Here is a 20,200-nt window from a genome sequence, read left to right as displayed (position 1 = left end):
GTTCCTACTGCCCAGTTACAAGGCAGAGAATGCCTTTTACTCAACTGTCACATTTTTCTGCATGAAAGCTGAGCAACGCAGAACAGTATATGACTCAGCATCTGTAAATAAGTGCAAATTTTGATGCTTGCTGATACTGGGGACCAAAACCTCACTTCTTTCATTTCATTTACTGACAAGGCAGTGTATCTCAGGTCATACAAAGCAGAATCTAGGTTTACTCACAATTCACGCTGCAACAGCACAGTTCACTATCAGCATTGAGGTTGGTATGATAAGAACATTGCAATTAGAAGCAATTAGCTTAGCATGGAGGCTATTTCCCAGCAGGTTCAGGAGAGATAGCAAGAGACAAGATAACAAGGGCAGCCTGAATGGCTAGTCTGCTGAGCTGACCCAGAGTAAAAGGCAAATTCTTTAACGAGGATTCACAGGGCTGAGTCTTGCACATGCTCTTACAAAGAGACACACACAGTAAGTTCCCTCTTTACCTAAGACTGTATTTACTCAGGAAAGACACAAGGCAAAAATAAAAGGAAGCAAATTTGATCTTAAAAACTGTGCTTTGAAGCATTCAGATGATTTTACTGCCAGATAACGTGGGTTGGATTCTCGTATAGCACTAGCTTTACAATGAGCCTAGCAGCTTTGTGGCCACTGTTATGTGTTACAGCTGATCTATATTTTTTAAGCTTCAGACATCTCACAGATGACTTCCATAGAACTCTGACACATATATATAAACCCTAAATGGATAATCTTTTCAAAGACTCTCGTAAGTTATTGAATTGCCATTATAGAGTCATTCAGATGACAGGCAAGTAATGAGCAGCATCTGAGAATCATACAAATGCAACTGGCCCAACTTTGGGAGAGATTTTTCTCTGAGTAATTTACAACATGATCTTGAACTTTGGAGATTGTAAGAATAGTTTATACTCAGCAAACTAGAAATCTACTCATCATTTCTGTGAGGGTGGATGGAAGCAGTTTGTTCATAGATCTATTATTATGAGATTCTTACAGAGTTCAGGATGCTGATTGTGGATCCTTTGAGATGGAAGTCAAGAAAGCACTGATACAATGTGTAATACATAAAGGTTAGATTAAAACCAAAGAAATACTACAAATCTACCGTTTCTAAATCTTGCCCCAGTGCTTGTAACCACAGGCAATGCAGTAGCACAATATAAAACTACACAGCTCTGCACAATAGACTAGTTCCAATACAATGTAAGTCATTTAAGTTATAACACATCTTACACATCTGAAAAAAGTGATTCTCATCAGCCAAAGTTTTTTGTTTATTTTTCTTTTGTTCTCTTAAGGATTGACATGAATGGAGTGGATTTTTCCCAAGTAATTGAGGGTGAACCAGCATTCCTCTCAATGAAGCCAGTGAAAGTCAAAACTGCTTTCAATGAAAAACATACATTACAACAAATGTTAAGTTGCCAATACTATAAGTCAGATGTTAACTGAGATGTAAAACAAGAGAAGGGAATGAGCTGTTCACTAGAAATTCCAGATGGGCAGTCATAAGCTCTTCTATTGAGCATCATTAAAACACATTTGAGAAACTATGTAGGCTGCTGTGAAAGTAATGTCCTCTCTATCTATATCCATGGAAACTACAATAGTTTCAAAGAGCAAAATAATATCATCTGACAGACCAAATTCTCAGTCACAAAACCTTATTTTTCAACATAGTCCACCACCATTAGCTATGCATTTTCACCAGCAATGGACAAGAGCCTGCATGTTACGCTTGTAAAAATCTGCACCAGTACAGGTGACCCATTGTTTCACAGCTGATATTATGTATGATGGTATCATTGCTAGAAAAACATTGCCTGTGCAGTCCATCTTACATTGGCATGAACAGATGAAAGTCAGAAGGCACCAAATCTAAACTATATGGTGAGTGCGGTGGATACGTGCAGCCAACACTAACAATGGGCTCCATGGTCTTTAAATTGGTATAGGGCCTGACATTATTGTGCAAGTGAAAGGCTATCTTCTCTGATGCAACTTCTGAAGTTGGAGCCTTCAGCTCACATCATGATATAGCAGTTTCCATTTTTCCAGGTCCCAGGAAATCCAGAAGGATCATCCTTTTCCCACCCGAAAAGACAGTGCACATCACTTTACCCTCTGAGGACTCTCTTGAATTTTTTCTTCAGTGAGAAATTCACATGCCCAACTCCACAGCTCATAAAGGTGACACTATGTTATTTTCACCAGTAATGATATAATCCAGGAAATTGTCACCTTCAGCCTTGTATTGCCTCTATAGGTTCTGACAAACTTGCATACTGTGTTCTTCTCTATTCCTGTGTGAGCATTTGTGGGACTCACCTGGCACAAGCTTTGTGATCTTTGTGATATTCTAACATTGCCACTATTGTTTCCGACACACTGCAGTCAATACGCATTACACAGTTCCCTAGTCATGATCCACTGATTTGTATGGAAGAGCTCATTGAGATGCTTTCATTTCATTGTGTGACAGCTGTGCATGGTTGTCAGGAATGTAGCTTGTCTTTCACGTTACCGTCACCACTGCGAAATATACCATCCTCTGCTTCACTGTACTCACATCCACTGTTTGGTCTCCATAAACATTCAGCAAACGTCAATGAATGTCAATTCATTTTTTCCACATGGAGGAATTCAATGACAAACCTTTGCTCATACACCCTTCCACATCATATGCCATTTTGTCAGACAGACCCTCTGTGGCCATCTCTCACAAGACAACATGTAATAGAATGCTGGTATGAAGATTCAGCCTCCACTGCCATAACACCAACTTTCACCTCTGACTTCATGGGCCAACATAATAAAATATGAGACATTACATTCAGAACAGTCCTCATATAATAAAATCAATGTTCGTAATACTGACTATACTACTGCTTAGGAAATATAACTATTAGAGTTGCAGAGTGATTAGTTTTCCAGGCTTTGTACTTGTACACCAGGAAAGGTGCCATGTGGGTACTTGAAAAGCCAAAAAACCAACCAACACCCTAAAAAATTATCATAACATGAAACAGTCTTCCCAAGGAGGATTGGAAATGCAATCAATTGACATGTTTGAAATGAGGTTGGACAAAGCATCAGAAAACATACTGTCAGGGACAACGACTTATCGACGAACATATTGAACAGACAAGATGGACCAGTCTCTCTTTTGTCTTCTCCCTGGCTGTTGATTAATTTTCAATGGTCTTGTTATCGTCACAGATGCACTCATCTGTGCCTCTGAGATCTGAACTTTGGCATTCAAGGGCTGCTTTTCTCCACAGTATTTTGTGGAAATGAGAAATTAACTGCAGATTATCCATCTTCTAGTTTGCAGGGGAAAAGGAAAAACAAATTGAATTTCTGTCTGTACTGAATGTAATTGTGATTTAGCAAGTAAATCAGAACAGAGAAGAAGAAAAAGGAGTAGAAGAAAGGGAAAAAATCACAGTTACATTTCAGATGTTTTCTAATCTACATATGCCTGATTTATTATGCTCATTAGTTTTATAGGTCAGGTCTGTTTTTTGCTTCCAAGATTCCTTCTGTGCTCCATCTTTGAGGTAAAGGTAATGAACAGCAAACCTCAAAGAATATAAATATTTATCCCACTGATCTAATTAAAAGAGAGTCACTATCAAGCATATATGTGAGATGACAAAAGCTACCAACTTTTAAAAGTTTGTTTCTGTTGCCTGTGTAGCTTTGCTGTACATATTTTCTACTACCTCAACACCTTTTGTTTTTTTTTCCTCCTCAAAGTCAATGAAAAAGGCTTCTAACTGAAGAAAAAACAGCTGAACTGGAGCACAACAAATTCTCAGACCATTTCAAGACAACAGCAAAACCATGTCCATATGCTTCTGCAGGTTAGAGGGCAACCTTTCTCCTGAAGACCCTCACCATTAAGGTCAAGTCTTGTTCTTTATTCTAATACCATTTTCTCAACCTGAAACCCAGTGGCTCGTGGAAAAAGATCATTCTATTTTCTCAAATTCACATCTGCAAGTTTAGCTAAGACTGCTCCCAGAATAGAGCTGTCTGCCTCATAATGAGGGCGATGAATTCTCCTCCTACAGTTCAGTCAGCGTGTACTCTGAAACTTACTGACAATGATCTGTGAGCTTGCATTTCAGGCATGCTTCAGGGCCTAGGCAAGTAGTGTAGCTGCAGTCTGGACATGCACACACATCATTCCAGTTAGAAAGAAGTGTAGCAGCTGTCTGCAGCTTAACTTTGCAATTTGCATATACCTTTGCAGAGACACATCTCTGTAAAGATTTTGCCGGTGCTATTTGAAAATGGGTCTCTAAACAACATTCCTATTTCACTCTGTTGTGTTTGTTTTTAAAAACTTTACTATTTTGGGGTGTTGATTCCATTATATTTTTTGGAAGTGACATAGACACAAGCCAAACTGAGTGTCACTAGCTTCTTATAGCCAATTCAATGTTTGGAAACTGCTAATCCAGGCACAGAAGGCTCTCCTTTCTGTATTTCAACAAAGTGACTATCATTATATTTTTTCTATCTGTCCATATTGTATGCTTTTTTCCTGTTTACTCAACTTAATGAGCTCTCTCTGCACTTGTGAATTTGCAGTGAGAACAAGAAAGTTGTTCTCTAAGCAAAGGTCACTGTTTATTTTTACCTTCTATTATTCCACCTTTTTATTTTATTACTTTCTCAGCTTGGTAAAATTCTGAACCACACACAAGCTGCAAGTAATTCAAAACCCAATAGGAGAGCATAGTCACAGCTTCTACTGTATAACCTGGAATAGTTATATACAGCCTTGAAAAGCAGATTGTCTAAATGCTTGTTAAATTGTTCCATAATTCAAAGGTGACAACATATTAATTTCAGGATAATGCTACAGCTTTATGACTTTGCAGTTTTATTTAATGGTCCAATTTACAAGGATATTATGCTGCCTGTATTTGGTCCTAGGAGATGTTTTTACAGCATGGGACTGCAATGCATTCAGCACAATTTAGACCCTCTGCTTAGTCTCACCCTTAGTTCTATCATCTTTCTGGAAGTCTCCAAGTTGCTTTTGACGGCACACAAATTAAATTGTGGGAAATTAGAACAGCTGGAAAACTGGCTTTCAATGAGTTCTGTATTGTCTAATTCTCATTTTTATTCTTCAACTTGAAATATCTCTGTGGAACACATTTCACCCATACAAACTGCATCACTCCTTTGTGATTTAGGAGGTTTGTCACCAAACAAGATTGTTCAGACTGATTAAATTGCCAACAAGCCAAACATCCGGTAAATGTTACATGAGAGAGAGAGAAATTGCTTTGAGAGCTCATACGATGCATTTGTTTTATGCTGCTCTACACTGAATACCAAATACTGTTCTGAAAGCTGTACCTATAATTACAGGAGTAACTACACAAAAGACAGACTCTCCCCTTTTAACACTGCATTGTTTAAAACTGCAGTGGCAGTTTAACCCAGGCACTCTACTATATCCCTGGAGAACATTAAAAGACAATTTCCTTAAGCAAAAAGCTTTAATTCACTAACTCCAAGGTGTTTTCTGAGACTACTAGGAAACCCACTCAACTTTTTTTTTTTTTTTTTCTTCTCACCCATTTTCTTTTCTATTGGCTGACCCAGGGATATGTGCTTTTTGCAGGTTGTTTCATGCTCTTCAGCCTCCTCCTAGTTTATGATTCAGCCGCTTCCAGCCAATGTACAAGCACTACATTTCCATGGAAACTATTCTGGGGTGGTTCCCAGCCCCCAGCTCTCAGTGCAGTCTACTCTCCCATGGTGCTGGCAAGACTATACCTCCAGGTGTGTGTTTCCCAGGGATGTCCATATCTAGAAGGATCTCCATCCTATAAATCCCTCCCAGCTCTCAGTTGCCAGCATCAGGAAGGCACAAGCGTTGCAGTGAAATGCCCAGCTCTAGAGACACACCACCCCAGCCCTGGCAGGGAGAGGAAGGGCTGCACTCCATACTCCCCGGCAGGATGTTTGCTCACTCTGAGCTTAAAATTCAAGGTAAGTCTGCCAGCATAACAACCACGATACCACTGGCTCCGATAGATGAGAGTGAGCTACCTCATCTGAGACTTCCTGCACCCTCATTTCCCCATTATAATGAAGCCCAGAGATGCTAAACCATCACTCTGCCAGCCCACTTCCATATTTCTTGTAGTATGTGGTATCTACAAGCAGTGAGAAACAGATGGAGTCACTGAATTAATTCCTAGTGCAAAACAAATGCTTATCTCCTGCACTCATGTTCACTGAAATGGTGGCAGCAATTCAGTCCTCTCTGATTCAAGTTGCTTTATGCCACGTGACTTCTGAGAGCCTCAGCACAGAATCATAGAATGGAAAAAACCTCTAAGGGCATCTAGTCCAACTGCCAACTCATCACCATCATACTCACTGAAACAACATCCCTCAGTGCCTCATATCTCCATGGTTCTCAAGCACCTCCAAGGAATTTGACTCTACCACATCTCTGGGCGTCTCTGTGCCAGTGCCTCACTATCTTTCTGAGAAGAAATTTTTTCTAATATCCAACCTGAACTTCCCCTGGAACATATGATTCTTCCAGTATTTCAGATGCCTTATGAGATTCAAGCACTTCATGAATCCAGCGGACAAGAAGCAGAGCGCACTGCTGACTTACTTCCCTTCCAGAGCAACACCAGGAGGCTAGAGAGCACATCTGAAGGTTTCCAACACAGCACAGCAACTGTGTTGGGGGCAAATGGATCCTAACCTTGTGAGACAGCTGGAGTGATTTTCAGAGAGCCATAACTTACTTACAGTTTCTGTGAGCATGGGAGGAGATCAATCAAGTTGCAGTAACCCTTGATTAAAGGTTAGAGTAAAACATCTGTTACATTCATCTGTAATAAAATTTCCTTGGTGGTCTCCTGCATATGTGAGGGTGAAGAAAGCCTGTGGGATATGTGCTGTAAAGTTCATCAGAAACACAGCAATTTCACAGCACAGAGCTTGCTGAAAACAGCAAGGCAGCTAGTGACAGCACAGCACGTTTGACGTAGCATTAAATGGTTTTCATTTTATGATGTTCTGGAATTCTTAATGAAAACTCAGAACATAAATGTATAAGTTGTCAGAAATGCATTGTGTCAAAAAACCTGCAGTGTTTGAGGGGATAAACATTAAATTTTTAAGGATTGCCTTCTATCTAAGCTGTAGTAAATTATTTTTAAAGGATTCCTGTTCATTGTTTTCTCCAGTGATAAAGTCAATCACAATTATATATAGATAGTAAACTGCAAGGTACATTCATATACAAACAAACAAAAAAAGCAACGAATCAAAAAAAACCCCAAAACCTTCACAAAGGTTTTTTTTTTATCTTTCATTAAAAGCTGTATCTAGCTCATTTCAACAACCTAAGGGACTTCACTGTTATAGTTCTTGTCCCACAGTCACATAGTTGCAGGTAACATAACCAGAATTAAGAACATGATAGTCTGCTCCACTCTATTCTTGCTTCAGCCTAACTGATGTTAGTCCTACTTTCAGCTGACAGGGTGACTTCTGTACCACCATAACTGTTATATAAATTAAGAAGAGACAATAATATCATATGGAAAAATAGATAACTTATATAAGCCGATGAACTAGATTTCTGTGTCAAAATAAAAGATGAATGCCAGAGAAAGAAACACTACCAGTCCCACAGTTATGTTGGGAGCATCAGAGGTCGATGACTGCCAGAATATCAATTGTGGGAGGGACTACTGAGACATCTGAAGTGTTTAGACACTTCACTATGAACATAACTTGTATCTTCTGGAATTCAGCCCTGTCTGTTTAAATGCCATAGAATATGTACTTTGTAGAAAAATAAAGTCTTTATTATTGTCAGCTAAACAAAAAGAGAATAAAAGGCTAGAAGCAATTTTGTAAAGTATTACAAGTATAACTTTTGCAATCTCCTTCACATATTTTTACAATTCCTTACTAGATCTGAGATATAAACACATTTTGCATATAACAGTCTGAGACAGAGAAGATAAAGCTTTACTTGTCTTGCATCAGGAAAATAAGCAGTAATTGCATTTTCAGAAGAGAATGTAAAACCAGAAAAGATTTTTTCATTAATGATTTGTTGTTTTTTTGTTTTTTTGTTTTGTTTTTTTTTTTCATTACAGTAGTTTCAAAAACAGATCTTTGACTACCAGCAAGGGCTAAGACAAGGACTCATCTCTCCTCACTTTGCACCTCTGGAGGAAAAAGAGAAAGCCATTTGAGAACTGCATAAATATCTGGCCAAGATAAAATTAAGCATTGATCTTTTCATAGTGATTTCTAAGCATGATTGATTTGATAGCCCAGGGTATGCATACAGTGAATCAACATCAGTAAAAAAAAAAATAAGACAACAGGACGACTCAGTGTATTGTAAACAAATCTTTGAGAGATCAAAGGTAAAAGCTACTGCAGAGGAGATGAGGACATCAATAGATTTCTAAGCAAGAGAAAAAGAATAAGCCTCACAATGATAGCAAGAGAGGTTGAGGTGGTCCATTAGCCATTTTCTGATATTGATTGTTATCAGCCATTTCAGCGGGAAGTGAAAATTAATTCTATTGGGCAAATCATCAAAGAATCAGATTACAGGGAAAAACTCTTCCTCCAAAACCCTCATGTTGTCTCTCCTATCATCTACCTACACATACTCATGGTTTGGGTATACATGCCTGATTTTCTTCCTTCAATATGCACATAGATGGTGTGGAACATCCTTGTTTATTACAACTATTGAATTACTTTATGAAAGTGATTTTGCTCTGGGTGTAACGGGTATAAAAGGTGAAGAAAACAATATGTTAATAAGGTGTTGTCCTTTTTTTTTTTTTTTAATCTAGTCTTAAATTTGTCGTCCTTCATTGTCATTGAATTATCTCTTTATTTCTATTGTAAGAAAATGCAAATGAACATCACTGTGGTTAGTGAGGCCCATTCACTTTGAGTCTTTCTAATCTAAATAACCATGGATTATTTACTTCTAGCCTCTCTTTGTACAGATGTCTTTCTATGACTTTAATTAGGCTTATTACTATTCCTGATCACTGCCTATTTCAAAAAAGTATTTTGCTTTTACTTGAAATAAACAGCCTTCAGGACAAAATCTTTCTGAAGTGCCTCACGTACTCTTCCCTATTCTTGACCAACTTAAATAATAGCATGTCACCTACAACTTTTGTCACTTTGTTTTTTCAGCTACTTCTCCAGACAGTGAATATATTTATCCACTCTGCTATCAGCAGATATCCAGAGACACAATACTGTTAAATTTTTGCCATGCTGAAAATTGGCTTTATACATTTTCTTCTTTTTTCTTTTTTTTCCCTCCCTGCAGAATTTCCTTCCTCTTATTTCTCTCTCCCTTTTTACCTTGTGTCTGATTGTCCAATTCCTTCTCAACATACACAGTCATAATTGAGTTATTGATAGTGTCAAGAATAAAAATATGAATAGTAATAATAAATATTTAAATCCTGCTAACTTAATAGTTCCTTAGTTCCCATATTATGAGAAAGAATCAATTCCTTTTTTTCTTTCTTCCTCACACTTATATCTTCCATGCTTTCCTGTGGCAGTTCCCTTCATCATCTCTTCAGTCTATTTACTTTTTCCATACACAGCAGCCATCCACATTTCTGACTATCTGTATTTTTTCAAGCATAGTATCTGCAGTATGGGTTTATGTCACTGAATGTTAATGTGGTCTTCTCCTTTATTTCTTCCTTAATATGACAACATCGAAATGAGTTTATTCACTTTCCTTGAATATCTATGCTTTCAGAAAACTATACAGGAATACTATCTGAAAGTAATAGCAAAATTCTGAATCTATCTATTTGAGGGTAAAGATAAAAGTTATTTTTTCCACTATCTCCTGTACTTAGTCTATTACTGTAAACATTTAATTATTATCTGCGTAAGTTCCCAAGAAAATAAAGAAGTTCTTGTGATTAAGGCACCCAAACTACGTAGGTTATACCAAAAGCAATGACTCCTTTATTTTCATTTATGACTCCATTTATTTCCATGGAAACGATGACAGCTACAAAGAACACAATAACACAATTTCATAGAGCAAATTCTCAGCTACAAAACTCTGTTTTGCAACAGAGTCACCACCATTAGCTATGTATTTTCAACAGCAGTGAACAAGATCCTGCATGCCACACTCATAAAAACCTGCATCAGTGGAGGCAACTCACTGTCACCATTGCTGAAATGCACCGCCCATCACCTCACCATGCTCATACCCACTGCTTGGTCTCCATAAACATTCAGCAAACATCAATGAACATCAACCCTGGCCATTTTTGGAGGAATTCCATTCCACCTGTTTGCTTGATAAGCACTTGCACATTAGACTGCCCCTGCGCTGCCATCTGTCACACAGCAACAACATGTAATAGAATACAGGTGGAAACCATACTACTATACCATTAATACCTGCCCCTGACATTGTGGGCCAACATAATAAAATAGAAGGCATTACTTTTGGAGAAGCCCTCATATATTTTTATGATACAAAAACATAATCCAATTGTACCACAAGCTATCTAGATAATTAAAAAACAGTAATTTTTTTCTGTGCCTTGGTCCTCCTTTATGCACTAGGAATAACAGAAGTATCAAAGACAAATGACCTTCCCCTATTTTAAATGAGATATCTAGGGGAAAAGAAGAAATACGTAGAATAGAATTTTTCAGGCTAGCAGGTTCTGTCAGTTTTCCCCACCTTCAATTTTCTTGTAACCAAAATAAAATAAGAATGTCAGCAAGTTCATTACAGAGAGAAAATCAGACCCTCTGGATTTCTGCCAAATAAAATTTATTTGAAGAAAGCAGGTGCTTTCTGCAAGGAGTTTGTCAAAATTCCTGCATTTTAAGCAGACGTAAAAAGGACTGACAATGTTTTGATCACAGATATTTATCTGATAAATAATAAAAATGAGCACATTTCCCACACTGGAGATCAAGGAAGGATATTCAGACAGAGAGGTGAAGCTGTTCCAATGCTTATGAAATCCAATGACAGCAAAGACGACAAATCTTGTTAAATATATGTTACACTTGAATGAAAAACATATTTAATAATTAACTAGTGTGCATTTAATGAACATAATGATTGCTCAATTAAATCAAAATAAAAATTTAATTTGAGACACTCTAAGTACAAGGAGATTAAGGAAAAATGAATATTCTGAGTGCTTTGTTTTCTGGACTGATATATTTAGCAAACTATACTCATGCAGAATTAGCAATTCAGATAATAAGATATTCTTTCACTCTCACCTGGCTGGCCACAGGAAGCAAAGAAAGTCAGATAGGAAGAAGTACAGGAAATTTCCTCTACATTGCAGAAACAAGGCTCTATGATATTTCGCAATCCACAATATAGCTTATGTTACAGTACTTCCTCATGCCTTTGCAAGACAACCCTACATACAAAGTGGGCTCCAGTTACTGGTAGGGAGACTTTGCCAGATAGGGACTTTCATTTGAAAAACTTCTTATTTTAAAACTACAGACCTGTAAGTTTGAGGTGTCTTAATGAATAGGTCACCCTTCCAGGCACTTGCTCTGCACTCTCTCTCTCACTTTGGTGACCCTCCTCCTGACAGCATCATATCTCCTCATCTATACACATAGCCAGGTAGATGAATGCATTCACTTAAACACCAAAAGCAGCACACTCACATGAGGGAAAGAATTTCTGTTAGAGCTACACTGGGAAAATTAACAGCCAGCTCAGTACAAGGATCTTAAAATCATCCCCAGTTTATAAGGCAAGGACTTTCTTGCTCTAATTGTGAACAAAGATCTGTTTTGTGTGTCTGTGAACCTCCTGTTCTGATACATGACGTGCCAGCTGAATATCAGGAGAGGCCACAAGCAGCTCTTTTTCTGCCATATCTTGACAACGATCTCAGGCTATGATGAGAAATAACAATTTCCTTTTGTTTAAAGAAAACCTGTTTATTGTTGTGCTTCTCTCTATCACCATGTTTACAAAGGCACAGTTCTATTTCAAGAACTCTGGCACAAGTGGGCCCTCTGCTTTTAATTGAAACTGTATGCTAGTCTGGAAAGTGAATGGTCCAGATTCCATGTAATGGATTTATTTCTGCAGGATTTTATTTGAATCCCACATCTAATGTTCTACTAAGGCAAAAGACCTATTCAGTTACAAAAGAAAGCTTGAATTCTAAGTCTCCAGATCTTTAGTAAAAACTACAGACATCTCACTAAAAGTTATGATATTATGCTGTTCCCTTTACAAGGTTCAAATACCATTGTTAATATCATTTAGTAACAGGGGAATGTGAACCCTTTAAGCTTAAGGTTTAGAAATCAATTTTACTTGGATCCTATTTAAGGAAACACTCCAAAGTCAAACCTCAATTACTACCAATTCTCTGCTTTTTCCACTACTGAAGGAATAATGGTTCTAGCATCTTCTTAGTAAGCACAATGACAGACATAACAATAACATTAGAGCCCACATAAAGCACCAAATGCAGAGTTGGGTTTTTAACATTACATGTTAAACATGTTACCTGTTATATTGCAAAAAACCCGGAGCGGTCCAAGTGGTCCACTTCCATCAGAATCAATGTAGAAGAAATCTGACGTCTTCCCTTGGTGCCGGTAAGCCTCACATGATTGTTCATAGATGGCTTAAAAAGAGATACAGAAAATGTATCACATAAACAGAGGGAAAACATTTTATACATTTCAAGCATTGCTTGAAACACTGCTGTAATAAAACCTTTTGATTCACTGCTGCCTAGCATGTGAAAATTTACTGCATCTGGCCCTGAGTTTGTGCTCAAACTCTGGCATGTAGGTAACTGCCTTCATGAGTAGGCACCGCTTTAATAGTATGAATGTTGTTCTTATTTTAAAGTATCTAAAAACTTAAGGAAATAAGTAAGAATTTTCAAATTCCCATTCAACAGGGGAGTGACATACACATGCATCCACATAATGGTATTTCAGATACACACATACAAACACATATATATACATTATTTATAACTTGGACAAGCACTTAAGTCTTGTCAAGATAAAAGACAATTTTAGTTCTCAGCTTTCCTGTCACTTCTATTGCTCCAAATGAAAATAAGCTATTTACTCTAGCAGAAAAGCTTGAGCTCAGGTATGTCCTCCATCCAGGGAGACATCTTTATGCTTTAGACCTATTTTTATACAACCAGCTCTTCCTTTCTGCTTATCAATATTTTTCTTCTGGAAGATTATTGTCTATGAGAACCCACATCGTTAGTAAAACAAGCTTACAATTTTTCAGCTAACTGTTAACAAATAAAAATCGCAGACTGATTTAACACATGGAGTAAAACAAGCTTACAATTTTTCAGCTAACTGTTAACAAATAAAAATCGCAGACTGATTTAACACATGGATCAGAACCTTCCTTTTTCTTTCTTTGAGACAGAGTTATTTGTTTGATACAGTAACAGAAATGTAAGCAAATACTCTCTTGGTAAGCTTTTGAGAGCTACCATTAGCAAAACACACAGCAATATATTTGGACATCATTTTTGGTTATTACAAGGTCAAAACTATCTTTTTTCTTACCTCTTAATTTTATGAGCGCATTTTAACCACTATTTGCACATTCACACATCATCATACAGCAAATACATGAGTTACACAGACTGGAACATACCCAGGGGAACTTATGAATAGGCCATTTGTAAGCCACTTGTAAATCTTTTCACAAGCCCCTTCAATTCTTCAGGCATCAGAGCAGTACAGTTAAATTTGATATACATAATGTTTGCTGAGTTAAGATCGTAAATACTACTGCAAAATTCCCAGTACCTTTCATCTGGAAGGATCACAAGATTTGCAGACTGAGCGTAGGCAAAGTACATCTTCACAACTTTTTAAATGCCATCTAAGCCTCTCCTGTAGAAGGCAGCAATCGCTCTGCACTAGGCAGGAATAATTCCTCATTCTCAGTGTTGTGAATGCACAAAAACTGGCATCCCTCTTTCCCCCAGTTTCCCTAGAAGAAGTTTCCCCGATGAAGCAAGTTTCAGAAAGACTTGAACGGCCGACCTGAAGCAGACTAGTTTGACTACTGACTCATTTTTCTCAGTATGAAGAAATCTCTACAATAGATAATAATCACTAAGATTTTAACAAAATTTGGAATATTCTTTGCTTCTGCTGACAAAATAGAACCACAATTCTAAGGGATCACGTCACTATGAAGTAAGAATCTCTCCAAAACAATCAGTCGTACCACTGGTTGAAATATGTTTTTGCCCTGTACATTTCCGACAAAAAATCTTTTGCAGGCAGGAGTGCTAAATAAGCACAGTACTACCCTTCCCAGAGTTACATAAATGCTTAGGATACTCAGCATCTGGTGGTAGGATAGTACTTTAATTAATATCCATTCTATCAAGAGCTTAATTAAGATAGTTCCTTCCTCAAGGTCATTAGGATAATGCAATGAATCATAGAATGGCATAGGTTGAATAGGACCACAATTATCATCTAGTTTCAACCCCCCTGCTATGTGCAGGGTGACTAACAACCAGACCAGGCTGCCCAGAGCCACATCCACCTTGGCCTTTATTTCTTCCAGTATTCATAACTGGAGGAGCAAACAAGGAGTCCATAAGCTGCCAAAGCGTTGAGAAAAGCAACTGGGCTACAGAGGGTCAGAAGAGAAAGTGTAACAGTCGATTAAGAAATCGAGGAATCTTGGTTTGATCAATTTGCAGAGTTCACAAACTGCAGTACACTTAGTGAATTTGCTGTCATCATCATTACAGAACACTTTATCTTGTTTCATTAGGGACCATGCCAACTGCCTCCTCTGAATTTTTTGGTGAGTATTTTTGAAGACAAAGCATAGCGCAAGGAGCAGATATGTAAAACTAATACGTTGTCAGTGAACTGTCACAGGTAGAAACTCATTCTTCATCATAAACTTTCTATTCCTAAGTGTTTTGCTGGTTCTTGACTGTCATTTTGGCTGGAGCCTAGACACACTTTTTTTTTAATTAATAAGGAAAGATGTGAAGATTCAGCCATTAATAATATGGACAGACACAAACAGAGATGATCTATTCATTTTAGATAGCCTCTTTGTCACTGCTTCTTTAGGGGGGAAAAAAGGCTGAATAGAACAAGAATTCAGGCTAGAGATGCTCAAGGGGCATAAATCTGGAAGGATGAGCAAGCTTTTGTGAAGCTAGTTATGTTTGCTAGAAGAAAATTGTTCTGCTATGTTTTTCCTTTGGTTATATGAGTATACTAACAGCAGATATTAGGGAGCAGCAGTAGAAGTTTGAAAAAGCTAAAAACCTCAAGTTCTGGCACATAAAGCATATTCTAATTATCATGAGTTAAAGAATAATTGTTTTATTGTACAGATTATTCTGTGGCTGCACATCGCAAGTTTCGTATCTTAGGCAATTGGTATTGTACATTTCTAAACTGGATGGGCCATTGCTTTCCGTTTTTTTTTTTTTTTTTTTCCCCTTCCTATTTTATGCTATATAGGAGAAAATGATATTTTGAATGGTATTTTCAGTCATTGGTAGATCCCCTCTCAGACATTTCATGTGCACCATCCATTCCATGTTCTCCTCATCATTTTTGCAGGCTGAGTTGATTGTCTGAGAATAAAGTTACAGAATTCCATTTGCTGAAAAAGCCTTATTACGCCATTGACAACAACATGAAGCCATCTTATGGTTCAATGAAATACAAGATCTCTTCGCAGTCATTTGTCACGTCTTACAATCAGAAATGTCACACAAAAGTGAAAACCAGACACTCAACTGTGACTATGAAGATCCCAGAGCCTTAGCTCAGAGAATTGCCTTCAGATTTATGTTTCACTTTGTGCGAAATTCTTTGATGTGATGAAGATGTCATTGTCTTGGGAACAACAGGAAATCATGACTGTAGTTGTCATTAAAGAGTCACCACACATTTATGCACATACAGGGCCTAACTTTCAAAAAGCAAGCAACAATTGTAACTATGGAAGTATTGAAAGGATGCATACATTTTAATGTTAAACAATGTGCAGTAATTACACCTTTTTTAATAAAGGAGAGCATTTTATCTGAGTTCATTCTGAGTAGAACTTGGCAACAATTTTCAAGCATTATTTTAAATTTTAAATTAAAAGCTATTCCTTTTTTTTCTGAAGCATTTTTAATAGCATTCACGTTCATGCTTTCAGGTTTGTTTACAAACTTTGAAATGTTTACCAAAATGGGACTAAAAAAAAAGAATGTTCATTGAAAACTCATTTTCTCATTAAAATGTTTAACTGTGCACTTCTTGAAATCCTTTTTCAAAAATGAAACCAGTAAGATGCCATTTGTCTCAAGAAATCAAGATCAGTATTCTTTCTCTAACTGTCCCACAGGTTTTTTTTTGGTTTTTGTTTTTGGATCCCTTTTGATTGGTATCAACCACTGAAGAAAAAAAAAAGACAACTTCCCAAAGATATTTGCTACACTAAGCCCCAACCACAGATAATTTTAAGTTGTGATTTTCAGCCCCTGCTGCATATTTTCAGGCACTTTTAGAAGCAAGGTGTGTGGCCATGGAGCAACAGCACTGTGGTCCCTACAACAGTTTTTGCAGGCAGTGGATGTGAAATTGTCTGCTTCAAGAAGTTGCATTATTCTAGTGATCACTGAAAAGAGCTGTCTACACTAACTTGTGCTGTCCCTCTGCATGTATGGTTTGAATCATACAGTCAGGTATGGCAGGTAGGAGTATTTAATATAAGAACCAAATTTACTACAAGTATTTGGCTGTTAGAAATATATTTTACTTAGTCACATTTTTGCAGCTCAAATAGGACAGTACTGTTTAAGGAAATTTTTAAGGGCTACTGCTGTGTTTTACAGAGAAATCTAAAATCCTCACAGATCTGGCTACTAATGCAGCCTGAGAGCCTCATCCTTCATACCAAGAGCTGCTTCCCTAAGTGCTATATGTGCTCTTGACTACTTGCCAGTACAAGCTGTGCTGATCCTGTTCAGATACACACAGTATTGACAGAGTTCAAAACGATCCACCTCCACATCCATATTTTCAGAGATAGATTGCGGTCTTAAGTATCTCAAATGACGCTAGCTTTTCAGACCAACAACTCCTCATTTCATCCAAGTATTAATTTTGATGTTCACCAATCATAATGGCTATCTTTTCCTTTCATTTTCACTTTTCATCTTCCCAAGTGTTTAAGAAATGGTTTATCAAACTTTGCTCAGCATTTATAAAGAAAACACATTTCTCTCAGCCAGAGCAACAACACTCAACTCTAGATGGTTTCTTATATCTCCAGAGATATGAAGATTAATGAGCTCAAAAATAAAATATATGGTCTGATACTGATCTGAAATGTATGCATCCCATATTTTTTTCTCCAAGACTCTACATACACTATGTATACAGCCTCCCTATGGAAGGCTGCTAGCAAAACTTTAAACATGTGCTTTGATCAATCAAGGTCCAAGACATAGATTCACGATTCAACATTTCAAAATCAAAAAGGATTCAAATGCCATTTTAACAATCAACTTCAGACTTTTGAGTAAAATTATCTACAGAACTCATTTTCTAACTCCTGCACCAAGTGCCTTTATGGTCAGCACACTCATGAACTATCTGCTCCAAAAAGTCATATCCTTCTTAGCTCAGCTCTGCAGTTGAAACTTCAGGCTTAATTCAATATGCTGTGAGAGCTTGACTGGTTTTAAGTGCAAGCAGCGTTCACTCCAAAGTATTTGAAACCTGTTAATCCAGCTGTTTTAATTACTGTCCTTAAACCAGAAGAGATTGTATCCCCACTGTGCTGCACTAACAGGAGACATCTGAGCAAATGTTTGCAAAGTCAAACTTCTCAATTGTTTCCAATAAAAGATGTTTCTATCCAGTTCTGCTCTGACAACCTGTTACTGTATTGACACTTGATCTCAATCTCACTTTTGCCCGTAACAGTTTGTCTGCTGTCAAGTTAGCCTTCACTAAGCACACATTTGCTGTTTCATTACTGAGCTCCTTGCAGGTAACTCTTTAACATAATTCCTTAGTACTTAACAACACTGTTTCCTCTGCCCCTGTGTTCCTAACTTACAAAACCTCTCTTCCAGACCACTTTCACCTCATTTTCCATCCCTGATTCTATCTTGGCAAAAGAGAAGTCTGTTTCTGGTGCAACTAATTGATCTTTGGTAAATGACCCCTAGAGAGCAACATGTTTAAAGTCTCTCTTGAGTGAAAGAATTAACCTGTTATTCATCCATTAGACTCACCTCCTGGGCACTGGACCCATTACAAAGGTTGAAGCTATACCTGGACTTCAGTTTTACCTTGGGAGACCAGGCAAGATTATTCTCTCTCCTTCACCTACACGTATGTTACTGATAAAGATAAAACCAAAACTGTAAGCTGCAAATCACAACCAATTCTTTTTTGTTTTATCAGAGAAATTTGGGTTGCACTAGTTATGACTACCAAGATGGGAAATGATACTGCTCTTTCTAGATGGAATTCTCATAATCGAATAAAAGCAGCTGATAATTTTTAATTACTCAAAGGGAGATTACATTTTATGGTGCTATAATAAGTTAAATATGCCTAAAGAACATTATTTCCTGATGTCATTGATATAAGCTAACATCATTCACTCCCCAGGTAGAATAATGCAGAGATGCATGTTGCTTTTACCACAGCTAACAATTGCACAGTCATGGAATATACTGTAGGCAGAATACATACTGGTGGATCATTTGAGACTCATTTCATTACTTCATAATACTTTGCACGTTCAATGCAAAAGTAAAGATAACTCTTAGATTAATAACCATTATTACAATGCAGTCTCAGATGAAAAAAAAAAATCTGATAAGAACAGAAAGTCCAGAAAGACCTGGGGATCCTGTTTGCATATGCAACCATCCATGACCTAATCTTGGACAAGCTGATATGCACAAATACCACAAACTGAATTGAGCATTCACAACAAAATTCTCAGAGCTTCTGGGAGACAGATTGGAGATGGTTATTTCAGCCTTTACTTATATACCTCCAGCCTGACAAATTTGCTCTTGCAAGCTCAGAATAATGAATATTCAGTCTAAATAACAAATCAACTAAGCAGTATGCAATTGGAGGTTTCTTCTATTCTCATTTCAATAGCAGAGGGATTTGTACAGGCTATGAATTCTGGGAATGGTTGTTACTGTTACCCCTATACTACAATTGGCTTGTTAAATGCCAGAAAATGAAATTTATACTCTCCAAAACTGGATTTTGACAGTCCTGCTATTGACAGACTAATGTAGTCTCCACTCTGATGTGTACAGATGACAGATGGCTTATTTTACCTTTGAAAAATGTGTATTTGCTCATCTGATAAATAATGCGTTATTTCCACAGATAGCTTTTAAAAGACTTCTACCACAACGTCACCTAAATGGATGTAGGGAAGGGAACTTTCCATTACATATGGGATTACACCATTTCCTACAATTCAAGCGATGGCTGTCCCTGTCCTTGGGTAGGGAAAGGCCAGGTAAGCCCATCCTCTGTTGCTTCCCTACTGAGGCTTGAAGGCAGCTGTGTCAGACCCTTGCCCTCCACAGCCTGTGGCTGATGCAGGGTGACCTGTATATCCTGCTGTGCTGAGAGTGCAGTCAGGGAGACCTATGTTGTTAAGAGCAATGTTGGAGGGCAGGTAAAAATTGACAACTTGCAGGACACCAAGCATAGCATTTCAGCCTTACTCTGTACTGGCATTCATAGGGTCATAGCTGTGCCTGACAAAGGCAGCCTTCAAATGGTACTGACTCAGTCTCCCACATATTCTGATCTGCAGTCACAGCCCAAAGTTTCTACATTATATACAAGAAAATGTCAGGCAAGAGAAAAAGTTTGTTTTTTTAAACAAATGCTAGTGAGAAACAGAGATGTACAACTCACAGATACACAAACTGAAGGGAGAACAATAATAAGACAGTATCTTATTACAAAATAAACAATGAAAAGTCATATGTCAGAACCATGATGTGAAATATGCAGGAATATCAAGTACTGTACCAAAGGCTTGATATGAATATTAAAC

The 20,200-nt window shown here is 37.5% G+C and overlaps 1 protein-coding gene across 2 annotated transcripts in view; it reads right to left on the bottom strand.

The window, feature by feature from the left end:
• Positions 1-20,200, bottom strand: part of CNTNAP5 (contactin associated protein family member 5) — a 253,462-nt gene that overhangs the window by 71,633 nt on the left and 161,629 nt on the right. For both annotated transcript variants that reach the window (XM_090143720.1, XM_090143721.1), the window contains exon 13: positions 12,624-12,743. In XM_090143720.1, the coding sequence (XP_089999846.1) occupies positions 12,624-12,743 (120 nt within the window). The remainder of the gene's footprint in view (positions 1-12,623; positions 12,744-20,200) is intronic.

The sequence above is a fragment of the Phasianus colchicus genome, chromosome 7, assembly GCF_987193195.1.
Source record: "Phasianus colchicus chromosome 7, bPhaCol1.hap1.1, whole genome shotgun sequence".
In the NCBI taxonomy this organism is placed as follows: Eukaryota; Metazoa; Chordata; class Aves; order Galliformes; family Phasianidae; genus Phasianus; species Phasianus colchicus.
Note: the sequence above shows the minus strand (reverse complement) of the source record. Positions and strands in the feature narration are given on the sequence as shown.